This window comes from Erpetoichthys calabaricus, chromosome 9 (assembly GCF_900747795.2).
Source record: "Erpetoichthys calabaricus chromosome 9, fErpCal1.3, whole genome shotgun sequence".
In the NCBI taxonomy this organism is placed as follows: domain Eukaryota; kingdom Metazoa; phylum Chordata; class Cladistia; order Polypteriformes; family Polypteridae; genus Erpetoichthys; species Erpetoichthys calabaricus.
In genome coordinates this window covers 133,781,586-133,801,170 of record NC_041402.2, presented here as the reverse complement: position 1 = coordinate 133,801,170, position 19,585 = coordinate 133,781,586, and the positions used below count along the sequence as shown (strand labels likewise).

The window sequence follows — 19,585 nt, the reverse complement described above, 5'->3', positions numbered from 1 at the left end:
CACACCAAAATTTGTTACAAAACCCCCCCCAAAAACAATTTCTTAAATGGTATACCTGAAGATTTGTCTTCCAGTTTAATAAATGCCACTTTTCCTCTTGCAGTAACTCTCATTCGGCCCTTCCAGTCAGGTTGTTCCAACTTCCAGTCCGCTGCTCTAAAACATGAAATGCAGTTTCAAAGTCTCAACCAGAAATATTTAAAATGTACATTATTTTTAAATATGTATTCCCCAAAACTAAGTGCTGAATGTTAGATTATCAATAACTTAATTGACACTTCTCTGGTGAAGATACTGTAAATTTAAAGGTAAATAAAGAATTCAACATAGAACATAAGGTAAAACAGAAAAAATAAAATATTACATAAGTGAGAAATTCAAACTATACATGTAAGTAGGGATGAGACGATAAATGTACAACACCATTAAATAATTTCACCAGATTTTATACTGAAACATAACACGTTTGAAACTGTTCTCATTTAAAAAACAAAACGTCACAGTCTTAGATGTTTTAAAACTATTTGGTTTAATGCCAGAAGTTATAAAAGTCAAATTTAAAATCACTCACATGAACAGCATTTATGTTCCGTATGCAATAACCACAATATATAAAATGCATATTTAATCAATATCAACACACTAAAATAAACAATTCAAATATGCAACTAAACAAACCTCCTATGATGAAAAACAATTTTGGACGGCGTTTTCCCTTGCTCGGACGTGGGTCACCGGGGCCCCACTCTGGAGCCAGGCCTGGAGGTGGGGCTCGATGGCGAGCGCCTGGTGGTGGCCAGGCCTGCACCCATGGGGCTCGGCCGGGCACAGCCCGAAGAGGCAACGTGGGTCCCCTATCCCATGGGTTCACCACCTATGGGAGGGGCCAAGGAGGTCGGGTGCAGTGAGAGTTGGTTGGTGGCCGAAGGCGGGGACCTTGGCTGTCCGATCCTCGGCTACAGAAGCTGGCTCTTGGTACGTGGAATGTCACCTCTCTGAAGGGGAAGGGGCCTGAGCTAGTGCGCGAAGTTGAGAGGTTCCGGCTAGATATAGTCGGGCTCACCTCAACACACAGCTTGGACTCTGGAACCAATCTCCTTGAGAGGGGCTGGACTCTCTACCACTCTGGAGTTGCCCCCGGTGAGAGGCGCAGAGCGGGTGTGGGTATACTTATTGCCCCCCGACTTGGAGCCTGTACATTGGGGTTTACCCCGGTGGACGAGAGGGTAGCCTCCCTTCGCCTTCGGGTGGAGGGACGGGTCCTAACTGTTGTTTGTGCGTATGCACCGAACAGCAGTTCGGAGTACCCACCCTTTTTGGAGTCCCTGGAGGGGGTGCTAGAGGGCATACCTTCTGGGGACTCCCTCGTTCTGTTGGGAGACTTCAATGCTCACGTGGGCAATGACAGCGAGACCTGGATGGGCGTGATTGGGAGGAATGGCCCCCCCGATCTGAACCCGAGTGGTGTTTTGTTATTGGACTTCTGTGCTCATCACGGATTGTCCATAACGAACACCATGTTCAAGCATAGGGGTGTTCATATGTGCACTTGGCACCAGGACACCCTGGGCCTCAGTTCGATGATCGACTTTGTGGTCGTGTCGTCGGACTTGCGGCCACATGTCTTAGACACTCGGGTGAAGAGAGGGGCGGAGCTGTCAACTGATCACCACCTGGTGGTGAGTTGGCTTCGATGGTGGGGGAGGATGCCGGTCAGGCGTGGTAGGCCCAAACGTGTTATGAGGGTCTGCTGGGAACGTCTAGCAGAGCCCCCTGTCAGAAGTAGCTTCAACTCCCACCTCCGGCAGAACTTCGACCACATCCCGAGGGAGGTGGGGGACATTGAGTCCGAATGGGCCATGTTCCGTGCCTCTATTGTTGAGGCAGCTGACCGGAGCTGTGGCCGTAAGGTGGTCGGTGCCTGTCGTGGCGGCAATCCCTGAACCCGTTGGTGGACACCGGCGGTGAAGGATGCCGTCAAGCTGAAGAAGGAGTCCTACAGGACCCTTTTGTCCTGTGGGACCCTGGAGGCAGCTGATAGGTACCGGCAGGCCAAGCGGAATGCGGCTTTGGTGGTTGCTGAGGCAAAAACTCAGGCGTGGGAGGAGTTTGGGGAGGCCATGGAGAACGACTTTCGGACGGCTTCGAGGAGATTCTGGTCCACCATCCGGCATCTCAGGAAGGGGAAGCAGTGCAGTGTCAACACTGTATATGGTGGGGATGGTGCGCTGCCGACCTCAACTCGGGACGTTGTGGGTCGGTGGGGGGGGGGGGGAGTACTTCGAAGACCTCCTCAATCCCATTAACATGCCTTCCAATGAGGAAGCAGAGCCTGGGGACTCAGAGGTGGGCTCCCCCATCTCTGGGACTGAGGTCACCGAGGTGGTCAAAAAACTCCTTGGTGGCAGGGCCCCGGGGGTGGATGAGATACGCCCGGAGTTCCTCAAGGCTCTGGATGTTGTAGGACTGTCTTGGTTGACACGCCTCTGCAACATCGCATGGACATCAGGGACAGTGCCGCTGGATTGGCAGACCGGGGTGGTGGTCCCCCTCTTTAAGAAGGGGGATCGGAGGGTGTGTTCCAACTACAGAGGGATCACACTCCTCAGCCTCCCTGGAAAAGTCTATTCAGGGGTCCTGGAGAGGAGGGTCTGTTGGATAGTCGAGCCTCAGATTAAGGAGGAACAGTGTGGTTTTCGTCCTGGTCGCGGAACAGTGGACCAGCTCTATACCCTTGGTAGAGTCCTGGAGGGTGCATGGGAGTTTGCCCAACCAGTCTACATGTGTTTTGTGGACTTGGAAAAGGCATTCGACCGTGTCCCTCGGGGAATCCTGTGGGGGGTACTCCGAGAGTATGGGGTACCGGCCCCCCTCATAAGGGCTGTTCGGTCCCTGTACGATCGGTGCCAGAGCTTGGTCCGCATTGCTGGCAGTAAGTCGAACCCGTTTCCAGTGAGAGTTGGACTCCGCCAGGGCTGCCCTTTGTCACCGAGTCTGTTCATAACTTTTATGGACAGAATTTCTAGGTGCAGCCAGGGCGTTGAGGGGGTCCGGTTTGGTGGGCTCAGGATTGGGTCACTGCTTTTTGCAGATGATGATGTCCTGTTTGCTTCATCAGGCCGTGATCTTCAGCTCTCTCTGGATCGGTTCGCAGCCAAGTGTGAAGCGGCTGGGATGAGAATCAGCACCTCCAAATCGGGTTGGTAGCGAGATCCTGCCCCAAGTGGAGGAGTTCAAGTATCTCGGAGTCTTGTTCACGAGTGAGGGAAGAATGGAGCGTGAGGTCGACAGGCGGATCGGTGCGGCATCCGCAGTAATGCGGGCGCTGCATCGGTCTGTCGTGGTGAAAAAGGAGCTGAGCCGCAAGGCTCAGCTCTCAATTTACCAGTCGATCTATGTTCCTACCCTCACCTATGGTCATGAGCTATGGGTAGCGACCGAAAGAACGAGATTGCGAATACAAGCGGCTGAAATGAGTTTCCTCCGCAGGGTGTCTGGGCTTTCCCTTAAAGATAGGGCGAGAAGCTCAGTCATCCGGGAGGGGCTCAGAGTAGAGCTGCTGCTCCTCCGCATCGAGAGGAGTCAGATGAGGTGGCTCGGGCATCTGATCAGGATGCCTCCTGGACGCCTCCCTGGTGAAGTGTTCCGGGCACGTCTAACCGGGAGGAGGCCCCGGGGAAGACCCAGGACACGCTGGAGGGACTGTGTCTCTCGACTGGCCTGGGAACGCCTTGGGATTCTCCCGGAAGAGCTAGAAGAAGTGGCCGGGGAGAGGGAAGTCTGGGCATCTCTGCTCAAGCTGCTGCCCCCGCGACCCGACCTCAGATAAGCGGGAGACAATGGATGGATGGATGGATGGAATATGCAACTGCTAACATCAAAAGATAAATGTAAACACTTCAAATAAGCAGCAGTGATTTTAATCTCTTCATAAAGAAATAAAGTGGCATTATCTTCCATATGAGCTGATGTGAAAATGTAAACATGCTTGGTCTAGTTTAATCTGTGACCTCTGAGGGGAGACAATATCCCCACCTGGTATTGAACAGTCTCTCTAATGGTACACCAGTTGCTGAAATGCATAAAGGCTTCCCAGCAATCTTGGTAAGATGAGGTAGCTTTGATGCATGGTCCTTCCACCACACCGATAGTTTCTCTTCTTGGATGTCAATGAAAGAACTTAAATTCACAACACTTAGAACTAAACGCAAGTTGTGTTCAAATTATATCTGTGCCTCTACTAATTCAACATAGGTTATTAAATTTAGCACAATACCTTCGATTTCAATGATGATGTTCTTTCAGATGGTTGATTGTTACAGTAAAACTATTGTCTATCCAAAAGCTCCTTTAGAGGTTTATGGATAAATTCTATGTTAGTGATTAACTCGCACATTCTGGAGGGCCTTAATATACGAATACAGCCATTCTGGAAAGCAGGGAATATCTGGGTTTATATCTGAAAGGGCAGTTACACTGTGTGGCTTTATAATCTGTTTAATGTTTTTCCTCGGTTTTTAGTTGTTCACAGTTATGGACGCAGCATGCGAACACAGAGGTTTAAACCGAACTATAACTATGGCTATAAACAGCTCACTGGCCAAAATATTTTATGGAAAATTTTGTTACCTCTAAAATTTTTGTGAAGCCAATAGATTTTTACACACAAATATGTATTTGTAATTTCTTCATCACATAGGGTTTTCAAGAAAACTGCAATTACACATTTAGCATTGTAACATCTCCGGCAGCATAGGACTATGCTACGATATTGCAACGTAAGCAACAGGAAGAAAAAAACTAGAAATGTATCGTCACAGATTTTCATTTGTAGTCAATGTCCAATGCTTTGCGTATCAGTGTCCAACAATAGTCTCCCAGCATAGACTGACTCCACTTTTCCTGGTAGCATTTCTTCATGCTTACAATGTCTTGGTAAAACCTTTCACCGTTTGTCACTAACAAAGCCGAGGTTGGCTAGAAAGAAGTCCAAGTGGGAATGAAGAAAATACATCTTCAGCGACAAGTTGCAGTTTATCGACTTGTATGCAAACAGTAGAATTCCAGCCTATTCAAATGTAGTTTGGTGTATTGTAGTAGTCAAGAAAGTTAGAAATGAAACTTTGAAGGTGGTCTATGCGCCATGTTCGGCACCCTGCAGAAGGCCATCAAACTGACTATCCTTCATTACATCTTGGGTCTTTGGGCCAATGAAAATACCTGCTTTTATCTTGGCATCACTGATACATGGAAACATCTGTCACAAGTATGCAAAAGCTTAACTTTGCTTGTTCGTTGCCTTAAAGGTTTTCATTAACCCAAGTTTGATGTGCAAAGGTGAAAGAAATATGCTCTTCGGATTATGATCATGTGCAACATTCTTTTGCCATGGAACCAATTTCCTGAGCAGTGATCAGTCCTTTATCATGTAATGTGAATCTCTTGCTCAGCTGTCTCACTTGCAAAGAAAACAACAATATTTGGTGTATCCAAGCTGCAGACAGAGTTAAACTGCAACCACCTTCAGATCATTGAATATATTCCACATGTACCTCAAGTACTGAATGTATTTTAGCAGCTTCTGCATGTTCTCATACACTTCCTTTTTATGTACGGCATGTCTAACAGGCATGGGAAAATAGGTATCACCAGTGTGCAGCAAAACAGCATGCAAATTTAATGACGAGTCAATAAACAGTTGGATCCATTCTTGTAATCTTGATCCAAGTAGTTCTGCTGGACTCTTAAATAAATCTAAATCGCTGACAACATCCGAGTTCTGTCCGAGAAATTCAATGAGGATCACTGGATATTGATGGCTTAAAATCTGGATTGTTAGTAACTGCAGCAGCTTCCATCTGCATTGGCTCGTCCATCTCTGCCTACTTGTTCTCATCCTCCAGCATCCACAACTCTGGCGGTTTTGGAGCAGGAAAATTGTTGTGTTGCACTGGACTCATTGCAGAAGCAAGGTTTAGGTACTCAAACTTCCTCTTCCTGGAAGAAAATCCTGAGACATCATCATGCAGAAGTAATCAGTTACATGATTCTTCTGCTCCTTTCATATAATTGGGATGGTAAATGGCAGGGAATGTAAGCCCTTCACACGCTCTACATTAAAGCTAGCAGACTGGTAGGGCAAGATACACAACATATATGAGGAGCTCATACTTTGTCCTGGTCACAAATTTTGCACCCAAACTATAACTCATGGCTTCTTTATGAGTGCTGTCATTCTCTGTTTCTGTGCTTTCAAAGTGAAAAAACCACGGATATTAACAAAATGTGCCACAGGTATTGTGACAATGGCAAAACATTTCAAAAATTAATGGCCTTTGAACTCAACAGTTTTATTTCTAATGTAATGAAGCAGATATCGGTTAGAAAGACTGCAGCAGCTACTCAATGCTATTGCTAGGTATATATAGGGTTGCATTGCCATGGAAACAAGTCATAGTCTTGAAGGCACACTTGGGCATGCCTGCGCGCCCAAGCACACATGGACAGATTTTCTTGCAATATTTTAGCTAACCTAGTCTCTCGTATAAACTGCATTGGTTAAAGCTGTAAAATATAATGATTATGCACCTAAGAAGATCATGAGTTACTTCCAGGCAGCTAAACCTGAGCACCCATGACTATGTGAAACACCCCGATTTGAAAATTTCATAATATATTTAATAAAAAAAAAAAAAAAAAGCTGTTGCTCAAACACCTTGCGTGACTGGAAATTTTTAAAGTTATCTCTGAGATCAGCAACACAAAATCTATCTGGCACACAAGAAACTATGAAGGAAACAAAAACCTTGTAAACTAGTGCAGGGTTTGAAATTAATTATTTTTGAAATGGGGAGGTCCCGTAAAATTTAATACAAAGTGATTTCAGACTCAAATGGTGGGAATGAAAATGTGGTTGGGGAGTCAAAAACAGTAATTATTTTTATAATATTTCAGGCGTTTTTTTTGATGTCACAACTTATTCCGTTTACAGAAATGTATAAAATTTTGACCAAGGTTATCAGGCAGTCTTTCAAATCGCTTATTTCTATGGTTTTAACTGTAAACAATCTTTTAATATTGCAAAACTGTAAAATAAAATGCACTGAGAAAAAAAAGTATTTTTACATTTTTTTATCCACACTATATTTCTGCAGACCTAAGGCAATTGAGCACTCACACATACTGTGAATGTTAAAGAAATTTGAATTATTTAGTTAAAATATAATTAATATACTATTGGCTTAGGTAGGGCAGTAATGAAGCCTGTTTAGCACTACAACTTTACAGAGCCAGAATACCGAGTTAAAAACTAGCATCTGTTGGTTTGGAGTTTGTATGTTCTCTCTGTCTCTTATGTTTTTTCCCTGGGTATGCCAGTTTTCATCCAACATTCCCAAAGCTAATGCAGAGAGATTAATTGTATTTTTATGCTTATTATGATAAACCTATTGCCACATCAAATATATAGCTGTGATAAACTTAAGCTGCAATTAAATTAGACAAGTAACTGAAATACAAACTAAAAGGCTAAGAGCAGAGACTCTTTCATATTTGTAATTTGTAGAATTATAGAAAGACAAGTCTTCCCACTGTATCTTTAATTTCGACTAATTCAAGATTTAAAATGTCCAACAGGGGAATAAGTATAGCCAACAGTTTAGTTGAAGGGTGTCTACATGGAGATTCATAACACACAAATAGGTTATTGAATAACATACTATTTAAGAAGCAATATTTGATTATTTTAAGAATTATGAACCTCTGCTCCTTAGGGACAAGCTGACAGAGATGGGAGTAGATTCATACCTGGTGGCATGGATCGTGGACTATCTTACAGACAGACCTCAGTATGTGCATCTCGGGAACTGCAGGTCTGACATTGTGGTCAGCAGCACAGGAGCACCGCAGGGGACTGCTTTCTCTGGTCCTGTTCAGCCTATATACATCGGACTTGGAGTCCTGCCAAGTGCAAAAGTTCGCTGACGACACTGCTATCGTGGGCTGCATCAGGAGGAATATAGGAACCTAATCAAGGACTTTGTTAAATGGTGCGACTCAAACCACCTACAACTGAACACCAGCAAAACCAAAGAGATGGTGGTGGATTCTAGGAGGCCCAGGCCCCTCACGGACCCCGTGATTATCAGAGATGACTGTGTGCTGAGGGTACAGACCTATAAATACCTGGGAGTGCAGTTGGATGATAAACTGGACTGGACTGCCAATACTGATGCTCTGTGCAAGAGAGGACAGAGCCGACTATACTTCCTTAGAAGGCTGGTGTCTTTGAACATCTGCAATAAGATGCTGCAGATGTTCTATCAAATGGTTGTGGCGAGCACCCTCTTCTATGCGGTGGTGTGCTGGGCAGGCAGCATAAAGAAGAGGGACGCCTCACGCCTGGACAAACTGGTGAGGATGGCAGGCTCTATTGTAGGCACGGAGCCGGACAGTTTGACATCTGTGGCGGAGCAACGGGCGCTGAGCAGGCTCCTGTCAATCATGGAGAATCCACTGCATCCACTGAACAGTATCATCTCCAGACTGAGGAGCAGCTTCAGCGACAGACTGCTGTGACTATCTTGCTCCACTGACAGACTGAGGAGATTGTTACTCCCCAACACTATGCAACTCTTCAGTTCCACCCTTTGGGGTAAACGGTAACATTATACAATGTTACTGACTGCTATACCTGCCTCGCACTCTTCACCTTGCAGTGTTATCACTCTTTAATTAATATTGTTTTTATCAGTATGCTGCTGCTGGAGTATGTGAATTTCCCCTTGGGGATTAATAAAGTATCTATCTAAAGTAATATTGTTGGTAAAATAATATAGATGTTTTATAAAGTAGATGCCATTGCACTGTGTTAAAACAAGGAGGCCCACATAATATGTGCAGATTCTAATGTGGTAATACATGTTAGTTAAATTATAGTGATTTCTGAATGAGTGCAGTGCTGTGAAAGTTTTTTTTTCCCTTTTTTAAAAAAATTGATATTTTGTTCCACATCTTCCAAATACTGATGTTAACTGCTCATTACTAAGCATCTCTTCTTAAATGTCATTCCATACTTGCATGTTATGAAGTCACTATGTAGAAAGCCTTCAAATAAAGCATTACTGAAATTTGTCACATTATGTTAATGTTCTCTATGCATGGGTAAGTAGTCTAAAAAAAGCCACCACTTCAAATTATATCAGTGCACACTAATTCAGTCAAGATAAAAATGATACTGAATCAAATCTGTGCATTGTGAATCAGAATAAATCTGGACATAAGTGCAAATACCCAAACCTAAGGAGTATCATGCAAAAGTTTAGGCACCCGAAGATATTGGATGTCTCAAACCTTACTTAGCTTGTCAGAGCTATGGCTTATTCACAGTCATCATTAGGAAACCCCAGGTGATGCAAATTGTAAAGCTGTATAAATTCTCTGACTCCTCAAACCTTGTTCCAACAATCAGCAATCATGGAATCCTCTAAGCAGCTGCACAGCACTATAAAAAATACTTGATGCTCACAAAGCTGGAGAAGACTACAAGATAGCAAAGCATTTTCAGGTAGCTGTTCCATCGGTTTTTAAATGTTATTAAGAAATGGCAGTTTAGAAAACTGACTGAAAGAACTGCTCTTTGGATTGCTAGAACGGCAAATAAAAACCCACATTTGTCTGCAAAATACCTTCAGGAAGATTTAGCAGACTCGGGACTGATGGTGCACTGATCTACTGTGCAGAGACATGAACAAATATGACCTTCATAGCACAGTCAGCAGAAGAAAACCTTTCCTGCATTCTAGCCACAAAACTCAGCACCTAAAGTTTGCAAATGAACCTCTAAACAAGCCTGATGCATTTTGAAAACAAGTCTTGTGGACTGATGAAGACAACTTACACCCTTTTGGTCATAATGTGTAAAGGTATGTTTGGAGAAAAAAGGGTGCAAAATTCCAGCAAAAGAACACCTCTCTAATTATTAAGCATATGGGGGTAATCGATCAGGTTTTGGCCTCATGTTGCAGCCAGTGGCACAGGGAACGTGCCATTGGTAGAGGGAAGAATGTATTCAAATAAATACCAGCAAATTCTGGAAACAAACATTGCATCTGTATATTTAAAAAAAAAAAGTGGATAGGTCCTACAAGAAGATAATAACCTGAAACACACCTCAAAAGGCACAAGGTGACAGTTTTGCCAGGGTCCTCACAGTCCCCCGACCTAAACATCTGTGGATAGATCTCAACAGAGCAGTGCATGAAAGACGGCCCAAGAATCTTGCAGAATTAGAAGCCATTTGACAAGGATGAATGGGCTAAAATACCCCAAAGAAAGAACTGAAAAGACTCTTAGCTGCCTACAAAAAGTATTTACAAGCTGTGACACTTGCCAAAGGGGGTGCTACTGACCATGTCGGGTGCCCAAACATTTGCTTAAGGCTCTTTTCATTTTTTTTGGCATTTTGTACCTGTAAATGATAGAAATAAAAATGTAACCTTGCTAAAATTACTTAATAGGTCATCTTTAACTTTATGCCTTTTGCTGATCAGTTCATTTTCTGCTCACTTTACTATTCACAGTAACAGACATTTTAAGCAGGGATGCTCAAACTTTTGCATACCACTGTATACAGTAATCTGAAGGTAGTATTTCCAGCTTTGCCAAAAGAATTAACAGATATTCATACTTCTTGTCCATATTAAATGACCAAAGTAGTAAATTTGTGCACAGTGCAAAAAAAGTTTAACATTTTTCAAATTTTGATAAAGGAACAAAAGTGTGAACACCACCTAACTTTAGGTAAAACAGCAGCTCAAATGAAAAATGCATCAAAGGTAAAGTAAATACTATTTCCCAGATTTCAGATATAAATGAATGTATCATTTTGAGTGGAGGTGATAAACAGTCTAATTATGCTGTACAGGTCTACCAATTAAACACTTACATTAATTACACTCAAGAATGAGCTAATGAGTTGTGAAACAATGAATACAAACCTGCAGCCACAGTGGTTCCCCATAACCTGAAATTGGGAACCCCGATCCTAGAAACTCCTTTGAGGATTACGTCAATTAAATGTTTCTTAGGAGATTAAATGACAAACAGACTGCTATAAAAGTGTTCATTTACTACAGCCCTGTAATGTACTGGGACATGCACAACACAATATCATGATACCTACATGTATTCAATTTATCATATACAGGCTATCCTATGAATTTATCAGCAAATTCTTGATTTGAGTGAATGCAAGAACAAATATGGCTTAAGGAACCTCATGAACGCTCACTGAGCAGTTTAAAGTTTAGACTGAAAATAATTCCCAGGAATTTTTTTAATTTAGAGTGTTTCTGAACAAAGCTAGAAAACTACAGAGTAAAGCACTTAAAGACAATCTTAAGAGGCTTCTTTAATTATTTTCCTGGACTTTTTCTTAGGTGGGCTTCTTTGACTATTTTCCTGATCTTTTCCTTAGGCAAATAGCTGGAAAATTGACCAGTAATTTTGGACAGCTTTTGGTGTTATGTCTCAGATGCATCTTTTAATATTCTGCAAAATTAAAGCTTATTAGGAAAAAAGAATGCAGCCTTTAAAAATTGCTGCTCAAGAAAAAAAAAAAAAACCTCAAGGCATTGTCCTTTTCTGGAATGAAATGTCGATGTGTGAATGATATAAACCTGGATTTTGCTTGTGCGTACATGCGCGCGTGTGTGTGTGTGTGAGAGAGAGAGAGAGAAAGAGAGAGAGAGAGACAGATACAGACAGAGGAAAAACATGTTTTGTTGAATGCATACTTCAGAGGTTATCTAACCTATGCAGGTATTAACAAAGGTAAGAGCTTGTTAATCACAGAAAATCTGACTGTTTAGCTGGTTGGTATTTAATTGATGTGATTGGTGATCTGCATCAATGTATCTACTGTAGCATGTTGCTGTATACAGGAACATACACAATTTACTGCCATGAAAAAAAGTCACAGCTAAGATTGATTTTATTTTTTTAGAATGTGTTTGAACATCTGCACTGGAACTGATACACGGGGCTTCTGGTCACCCTATTTTAGTTATTACCTTTCTTTTTTACTGCTCATCTATTATCTCCGAAATACTGTGAGCAGGTTTTATATTGAACTGCCTCTGAATGTTGTACTCTTTAAGGATCAACACACTGCTTTTCCATTCTCCTCTGTAAAAGTGCATTTACTCTGCCAATTTTCCATAACAAGTTGTTTGTTATGTTTCACTACCTACTTTTATACTACTTAATTTTCAGTATTTACTATTAATTAATTTATTATTATTAATATTTGGATAAGCAGATCACAACTACTGAATACAAGTGTAAACTTCAGAAAATTACTTCTATTTGCGTCATAAAAAAAGCCTACAAAATGCAATTTTTATTTATTTATTTTTTAAACAGTATTCTTGTGTGGGCTAAAACACAGATCTGGATTAAATTAATGGAAATAGTGCATGCTATTTAAACAATACACTGCATGGATGAAAGTGTTATGGTTGCCATTATTCATTATGAGTAAATTAATATTTTAAAAGAAAAACACACACACTAATAATCACCCACCATACCAAGAAATGGTCAACCTAATCTGCGATTCTTAAACTATGCTGGATGTTCGATTCAAATTAAAGATTTTCTCACCTCATAATTAATCTAAAGCAGTTTATCTTTGAAGTATCACTACCTCATTGTATAATACGATACTTGGTCATATTGTAGTTAGAAACAAAGTTAAATAATATTTTAAAAACTACAGATAGGTCTCTGGTTACAGAACCAATCTGTAGATACAGATGTGCAACTAAAACTACATTTTTCTTTAACTGAATTTCAACTCGCTTTTTTTTTTTTTATAAACCTAGACAAGAAGAAAATTAGTTCCAAAATGTATGAATGCACAGGAACCATCATGGACGTTACAGTACATACTTAGTTACTAGTTTCAATCATTTTGTGCTTTTGTTTGCATGGAATTCACAATTGTCAGCTAATGGCCGATGGCAAATTTTTAAACCATCAAATATGCTTTATAATTTATAGTAATATTACTTCACTGCAGGTGGGTGTTGAGTAATGTGTAATTAGAATACCAATAAAACTCATTGCATTTTCAACTCCTAACAAATATTCCCGAGAACGCATAGTACTGTTGGATTGATACTAAAATTTTGACTTTGGTAATGATACCAGCTTTTTGCACCTCAGTACAGATATCAAAAGAATACTGAATTAAATAATGTATTCTGCCCACTCCCATCCACTTTCCCCCGGTGCCTGCAGTGGATTCCATTCTGCTCCTTACCACATTCCTACATTTCCCTTTAAAATGCACTTGAACTGTGCACATCACATAAGTGGAGTCTTAAAACAGATGAATCAGAGTTAGGAAATCACACAAATGGAAACAAATCTGTTTAAGTTTTTTTTTCACAATACAATCAACATTGATCTATTGATACTGTTTTTAGACAATAATAAGCAGAAATGACATTAGTACTTGACGACAAATGCTTCATTATTATTATTATTATTATTATTATTTTTAAAGTTCCAAAAGAATAAAAATCAGGTAATTTTTAAAAACCAATCAGGTCTTCCCCTAGGTAGCAGTCTCCTTTTCTACCTCAGATGTTGTCAGTATGGTAAAAAAAATTATAAAATTAAATAGTATGTTTTTTAATGGAAGAGGAGCTGCAACCTTGCAAGTCTTTAAGATGTTTACTTAGTAGCTGAATATAAACATATTTAAATCATTTAATTAGAAATCTTAATAAAAGGCCTGTCGTATATGAAGGCGTATGTCATCAATACTCACCGGCATCCGCACACTGCTATTAAATTTTACTCACTTGCCATAAAAAAATTAGGTTGGATCCCACAGGATGCCCATGACACTGCAGATCTCTACCTTCCAACACCATTTGCAAACAGGCATGCAATGTCTTCAGGTTCAACTTTTCATTTGCCTTATAAGCAAAGTATTGCCATATCTCAATTTAACTTCCCTGTTTGTTTTCCATAGTTTTTTTCTTTAAAGGCACAACACTAGTATTGTGTGCAGGTTTTCTCTACTGTCTGTTGCCTATATACAACACCACACATTTACACTGCTGTTCAACACACCCAAAACCAAGCCGAGGATACATGTCTCAAACACATACAAGGAGGAATCCGTATGTATATGGGCTCACATATGTAAAAATCCCAAAACACACACAAAGCATTATATATATTCTTTTGACACACTGAACATTGTAAAATAAAGCCATATTAAAAAAAAAGAAAATAAATGAAGGAATAAATACTCAAGAATAACTTTTCTGTAGTTTGGAGTACTTAGACAAGCAATAAGGCTACTTAAATAGCATTTATAATACACTGTCAACTTAATATTAGATATCAAAACTCTTCATTGCAGATAAAATAAAACTGCATCAAACCTGATGTGTGACACTGCTATGTTAAAACACACATATACAATGGCAGATGTTAAACCAAAGAGCTTTTCATCAGAACAGCTGAATTCCAATTAGTCTGGAAATGGAAACTCTGCCGCAGTTATGTAATCAATGTACATTATTGTCCAGAAAAATTTTACATTTTTTGCAAGTCATTTTAATTCAGTTCATTTCCAAGTTTAAATTTTTTATTATGTAAACCCATGAATCAAAAGTGTATATATAGATATGATTAAAAATTTGCGTTGGTGGTGTTAACATGTCTGGATGAGGGTTACAAATGGAGGTTTCAGATGTCCACAAGAACTGATAGATCAGCCTGTGATCACGTAATTACAACTTCACTTATTTGTAACATAAAGCTATATTCAATACAACACCAATAAATACAATGGACAACACACACATGACCTTTATATAAATGCATTACTCAAGATGAATACAGGAGAAAAATGCTACACTGGTGCAAGAAGCAGAATTAATTTTTTTTTCATTAGGTCGTAAATGAGTCATATTTCAAATTGTACTTTGTAAATATTAAATTTTGCTGAATTTGCTAACACAGCAGCATTTGAAATACATAGCTTTGAATACATATCCATATATCTGTATTTACAAGTACTAACTCCACAAACCTAAAACTGCAATTAGAGTGCCAAAGATTAAAGTAACATTTACAATAAAATTTAAACAACCTGTAGTTAAAACCAGATTTTCAAGCATATATTAATCTCATTAAAACATGCTTCTTTGTTCTTTTTCCATTTTAGCAATGTGGCTAACCTACTCTAACACCACCTCACCAAAACATTATTTTAAGAAATTTGATAACAATTTAAAAAAAAAAAAAGTCTAACAAACAAAAATGTGTTAACAAAAGTTCTCAACTGTGCTGCAACCATTCATGGGTAAGAACACATTAAAGTGAAAAAACAAAAGACACACAAAACATTACTTTTTGAAGAATAAGCAGCAATGTTGATATGCATGGTCGGTTTCTCTGTTTAAATATAAATTTACTTTGGTTAGGAAATTACTTTATATCAACAACATACACTACATTGACAATGTGATAAAATGCATTAATTTTCAAGTAGATTTATGAAAAGAATCCAATCAGTAAATGGATATAAAACGTGTTCAATCAATCTTGAATTATTGTTGCCGAAATTTATGATTCAAACACTGCAATTTGGCATCAGGTTATTTTGTTACTATCTGATGAAAAAGCAGATTAACACTCGGAAGAGAGCATACACAGAGCGGGATTCAGATTCTACAAAGCCAATGACATTTGGACCTCTGGTGCCCACCCCACTCACACGGACAAATCAAATGCAATATACTATACTCCATCTCTTCTGGGAACAAATATAGAAATTAAGCAACATTGTAATGTGGCCACATTTCTACACTTTTTCTTTTAGCACAAGGTGGCTTTTAACATTTTAGTATGACTTTAAAGAGCCAAGTGCTTACCAAACCAGCACAAAAATCATTAAATGTCATGGAGCTGCTACTCACAAAATACAATGTGTTCCATATCAAGACCAGGTTAAGAAAGTTTTTTTCACGCGTGTTTAAAAAAAAAAAAAAAAAAATCAACTTCAGTGTCATGGATGAAATGTCCCATGAGCCAATTCTGCATTTAAATTCTCACTGACCACTCAGGAAGCAAATCTTTGTTAATGCTTTTGCAAGTATGGCTGCAAAACGTTTGTGGAAGTATAGTAGAGAGGACAGGCTGGCCAAGCTGCTGCAAGAAAATTACCCATTACAAGACATTTTTTCCAAGAAAGATCATAGTTGCACTTTCAAAGTGTAAATACTGGGGAACACTGCCCAATGGCTATAAATTCAAAGCAGCACTAGATGTTTGTGCTTTTAACAGATTAGTAAAAGTAACTCAGTTTTGCTAGGCACAACATAAAAGGTAATCAAGCCAATATGGATAGTGAACTTAAGCTCATTTAGAATACTGCAAAAAAAAAAAAAAAGACCTACGGAGAAATATCACATAATTCTTCTCAGTGCTGAACTATGCGAGTGCATAAAGTTTCGGCCAGTGATCTCGCAATACAATCAACAAGATTGACTAAAAGTGACACCCATAAAGGCGCACAGCATATGTCTACTTTCAGTCAGATACAAATATAAACAAGTCATTAAGTGTGAGCGAGCACACAACCTGCCAAAGTTATAACAAGAACCCTGTGTTGTGTACACCCACCCCCAAGCTCATGCCTTTCCATTTCATTGTCTTAATTTGCACAACCACAGAATTTAAAAGAATGTGGGTGTCTAGCACATGTGAACTTATGGTGTTCCCCCCTTTTTAATTGCGAATATGCAATCATAAAGAGGTTTGTGAAACTGGGAAGTCCACTGTTAAGGGTTGGGTTTTTGATGGCCGTGTCCCCGCCAGCCCCACCCAAGTCCTGGTACCTATGGGCGCTAGCTCTGTTGCCATTATGGTTGTTCAGACTTGTGTGTGTGTGTACATAACAGTGCACGATACGGTTTATAGTTGCCCGATATCCGCTCTACTCCATTAAAAATGTGTAAGTTAATTTAAGAAACCACACATTTTCTTTCAAGCAAACTGGGACATAAACAAGATCATTACCTACCGGTTATTAGTTATTTGCTTTGCTGTTGCATTCTTCCAAAATTAAAGCACGTTTATTTGGTTCATAACTTATGCCTCTCTCTCTAAATTGACTTACTGTAATTAAAAAGTAATGGATACAAAAACAATATGCAGTTTACGATTTATTATTGCATCTTTTAAAATCACTACGGTAGCACCAAATGATTTAAAATTGCAGAATGCCAGATTATGACAAATGCATTTATATTATTCATGTAAAGAAATTTCTAAAAGCGCACAACAGAAAAGGCGTTTTTGTCTATTTACGCCTTATGCAAAATATCGTCAAAACGGCTAAGTCTGTGTGCATCACGACGTGATAGTACTAAAGCAAAGTGCCGCGTTTTAAAATTGCATAACGTGGTGTGAAACATTTGCCCTTTTAATGAATCGTGATAACAGATGCGGCAGTAATGTTGTAGACGTGACTCTTCAAGAAAAGGCTAGGATTAATTACCCGGCAAATGATATGACAAAGAAGTGCAAGTTTTATGAAGCGCTGTTACACCTTCATTATGAGAAAGTCCGTTAAGCATTTATATGTCTGTCATGTTATTACTACAGCTTTCTTTGATAAATTGTGGTTTTATTCACATTGTAAATCTTTGCCAATGCCTACGTCCATTTTTATTTGTTTAAATGTAATCGTACCTGTATCCTCGGTTAGAGGCCCGAGGAGGAATCCTGTATACATTAATATCTGGTTTAACACAGAGGATTGACTCGTACTCTCCCTCTGTCGCCATTTTTCCAATCACGCTCAGCTGCTGCGGGTTCACAACAAAAGCTGCATTTCCTGCCTGCAGGTTGTTAATTTCCTTTATCCCTCACCAATGAGACGTCTCGTTCACTGGTAGCCGCCATAGAAAGTACGGAAAGAGCAATTGGGCTTTACGGAACAAGTCGACCCCATGCGGGAGTTGTATGTGTGTCTTCATAATAATATTAACTCTTATCTCACCATCCTTGTCCAGCTTCCATCCATTCGAGGCGAGCTAAAAGGGAGGTAGTGGAGTAGACGGGCGCACCTTTTATTGACTCATGCTAATAACAAGCATAATAGTAAAAAAGTTAATAATAAAAATGGTATTTTGAATTTAATAAAAGTATCTCTGCCTGTATCTCTCTCTCTCTTTATATATATATATATATATATATACACACACACACACACATGATTTTATTTTCTTCCAATAGTTTTTAAAGTGACTGAAAATTTAAATGCAGTAAGGTTGATAACGTCTACTGAACAGTACCGTGCGTTTGTACTAATAGTATTCTAATTAGCTGCTTTTCTTTTCTTCTATTTTTAATTCAATTATACGTATAATATAGCCATGATTCTTTCCCTTATTTAAAGAACGCATCTAATTCTATATTGTCTAACATAGCTGTAGATCTGCTGGACTTTACAGTAGCACCTCATAGTAAAGTGCATAGTATATAATAAGTATATACATACATATACATATATATATATATATATATATATATATATATATATATATATATATATATTATACACACTTAATAAAGTGTGTTTGGTAATGAGCGAATAAATAGATGGATAACATAAACAAAAAAATACATTACAGTGTTATAAATATAATTTCTAAGTACTGTATACACAAACAGAAAAATACTGCCTGCTTAGTAGTACAATAACAAATATCTACACTAAAGATAAAAGAATAAGAATTTTTATATATGTACAGTACTGTATATGTGTGTATATATCTGTGAAGGATGGTGGGCTTTCAAACAGGGAAATCATATTTTGGGCCTACATCATAAAGTTATTTAATTATTGCATCATGTTATTTATATGTATTTTCTGCCCTCCTTTCTTTTTGTAGAAAATGATCTGTGACCCTGTCATACCAACTAGCTGTCTTTTCCAGAGACTTGACCAGTTTCCTCTCAATGGCCAGGACAGCAAGGTTGCTTAAATGGTTTTAGCCCACTGTATTGCAGCTGGACCTCTTGACTCATTTTAAGCAAGAGAAGCTCCTCTCTATACCTGCTGATGTAGCTCTAATTGTTGTCACTAAAGACAATAGCTTGTATAGCTGAAACATTGCACTATCCTACTCCATGTCTTAAAAAATGCTAAGAAATTACACATCTTACCCCTGTTGCCTTGCAAGTCACAATTTGAATATAGGAATTGGAGTTCAGCTTTCAGTCTCTCTGAATCAAAGAAATGGCCATAACCTTTCAGGATATTTTGGAATGCCTACTCAGGAAACACCTGTCTCATTTCAACAAATTCCCCTGCATTGATTAGTTCTAGGAAGTGCATACTTTCCAAATTTGACAAATGCTGAGACATCTGCTCCATAAGATTGTCTAGAATGGCCATGTAAAGGTTTCTATAACACTCCTGGGGATCCTGCCATTGTGACAGACGTTGATGCTTTAGCTTAGGCTCATTTTGAGTGTCTGACATGAGACT

At 39.4% G+C, this 19,585-nt stretch overlaps 1 protein-coding gene across 1 annotated transcript in view; it reads right to left on the bottom strand.

Annotated features, from left to right (window-relative positions):
- Nucleotides 1-18,009, bottom strand: part of necap1 (NECAP endocytosis associated 1) — a 40,881-nt gene extending 22,872 nt beyond the window's left edge. The window contains exons 1-2 of the mRNA XM_028810181.2: nucleotides 17,782-18,009; nucleotides 56-156 (exon numbers count right to left, since the gene is read on the bottom strand). Coding sequence (XP_028666014.1) covers nucleotides 56-156; nucleotides 17,782-17,876 — 196 coding nt within the window. The 5' untranslated portion in view covers nucleotides 17,877-18,009. The remainder of the gene's footprint in view (nucleotides 1-55; nucleotides 157-17,781) is intronic.
- Between the last annotated feature and the right edge of the window lie 1,576 nt (nucleotides 18,010-19,585).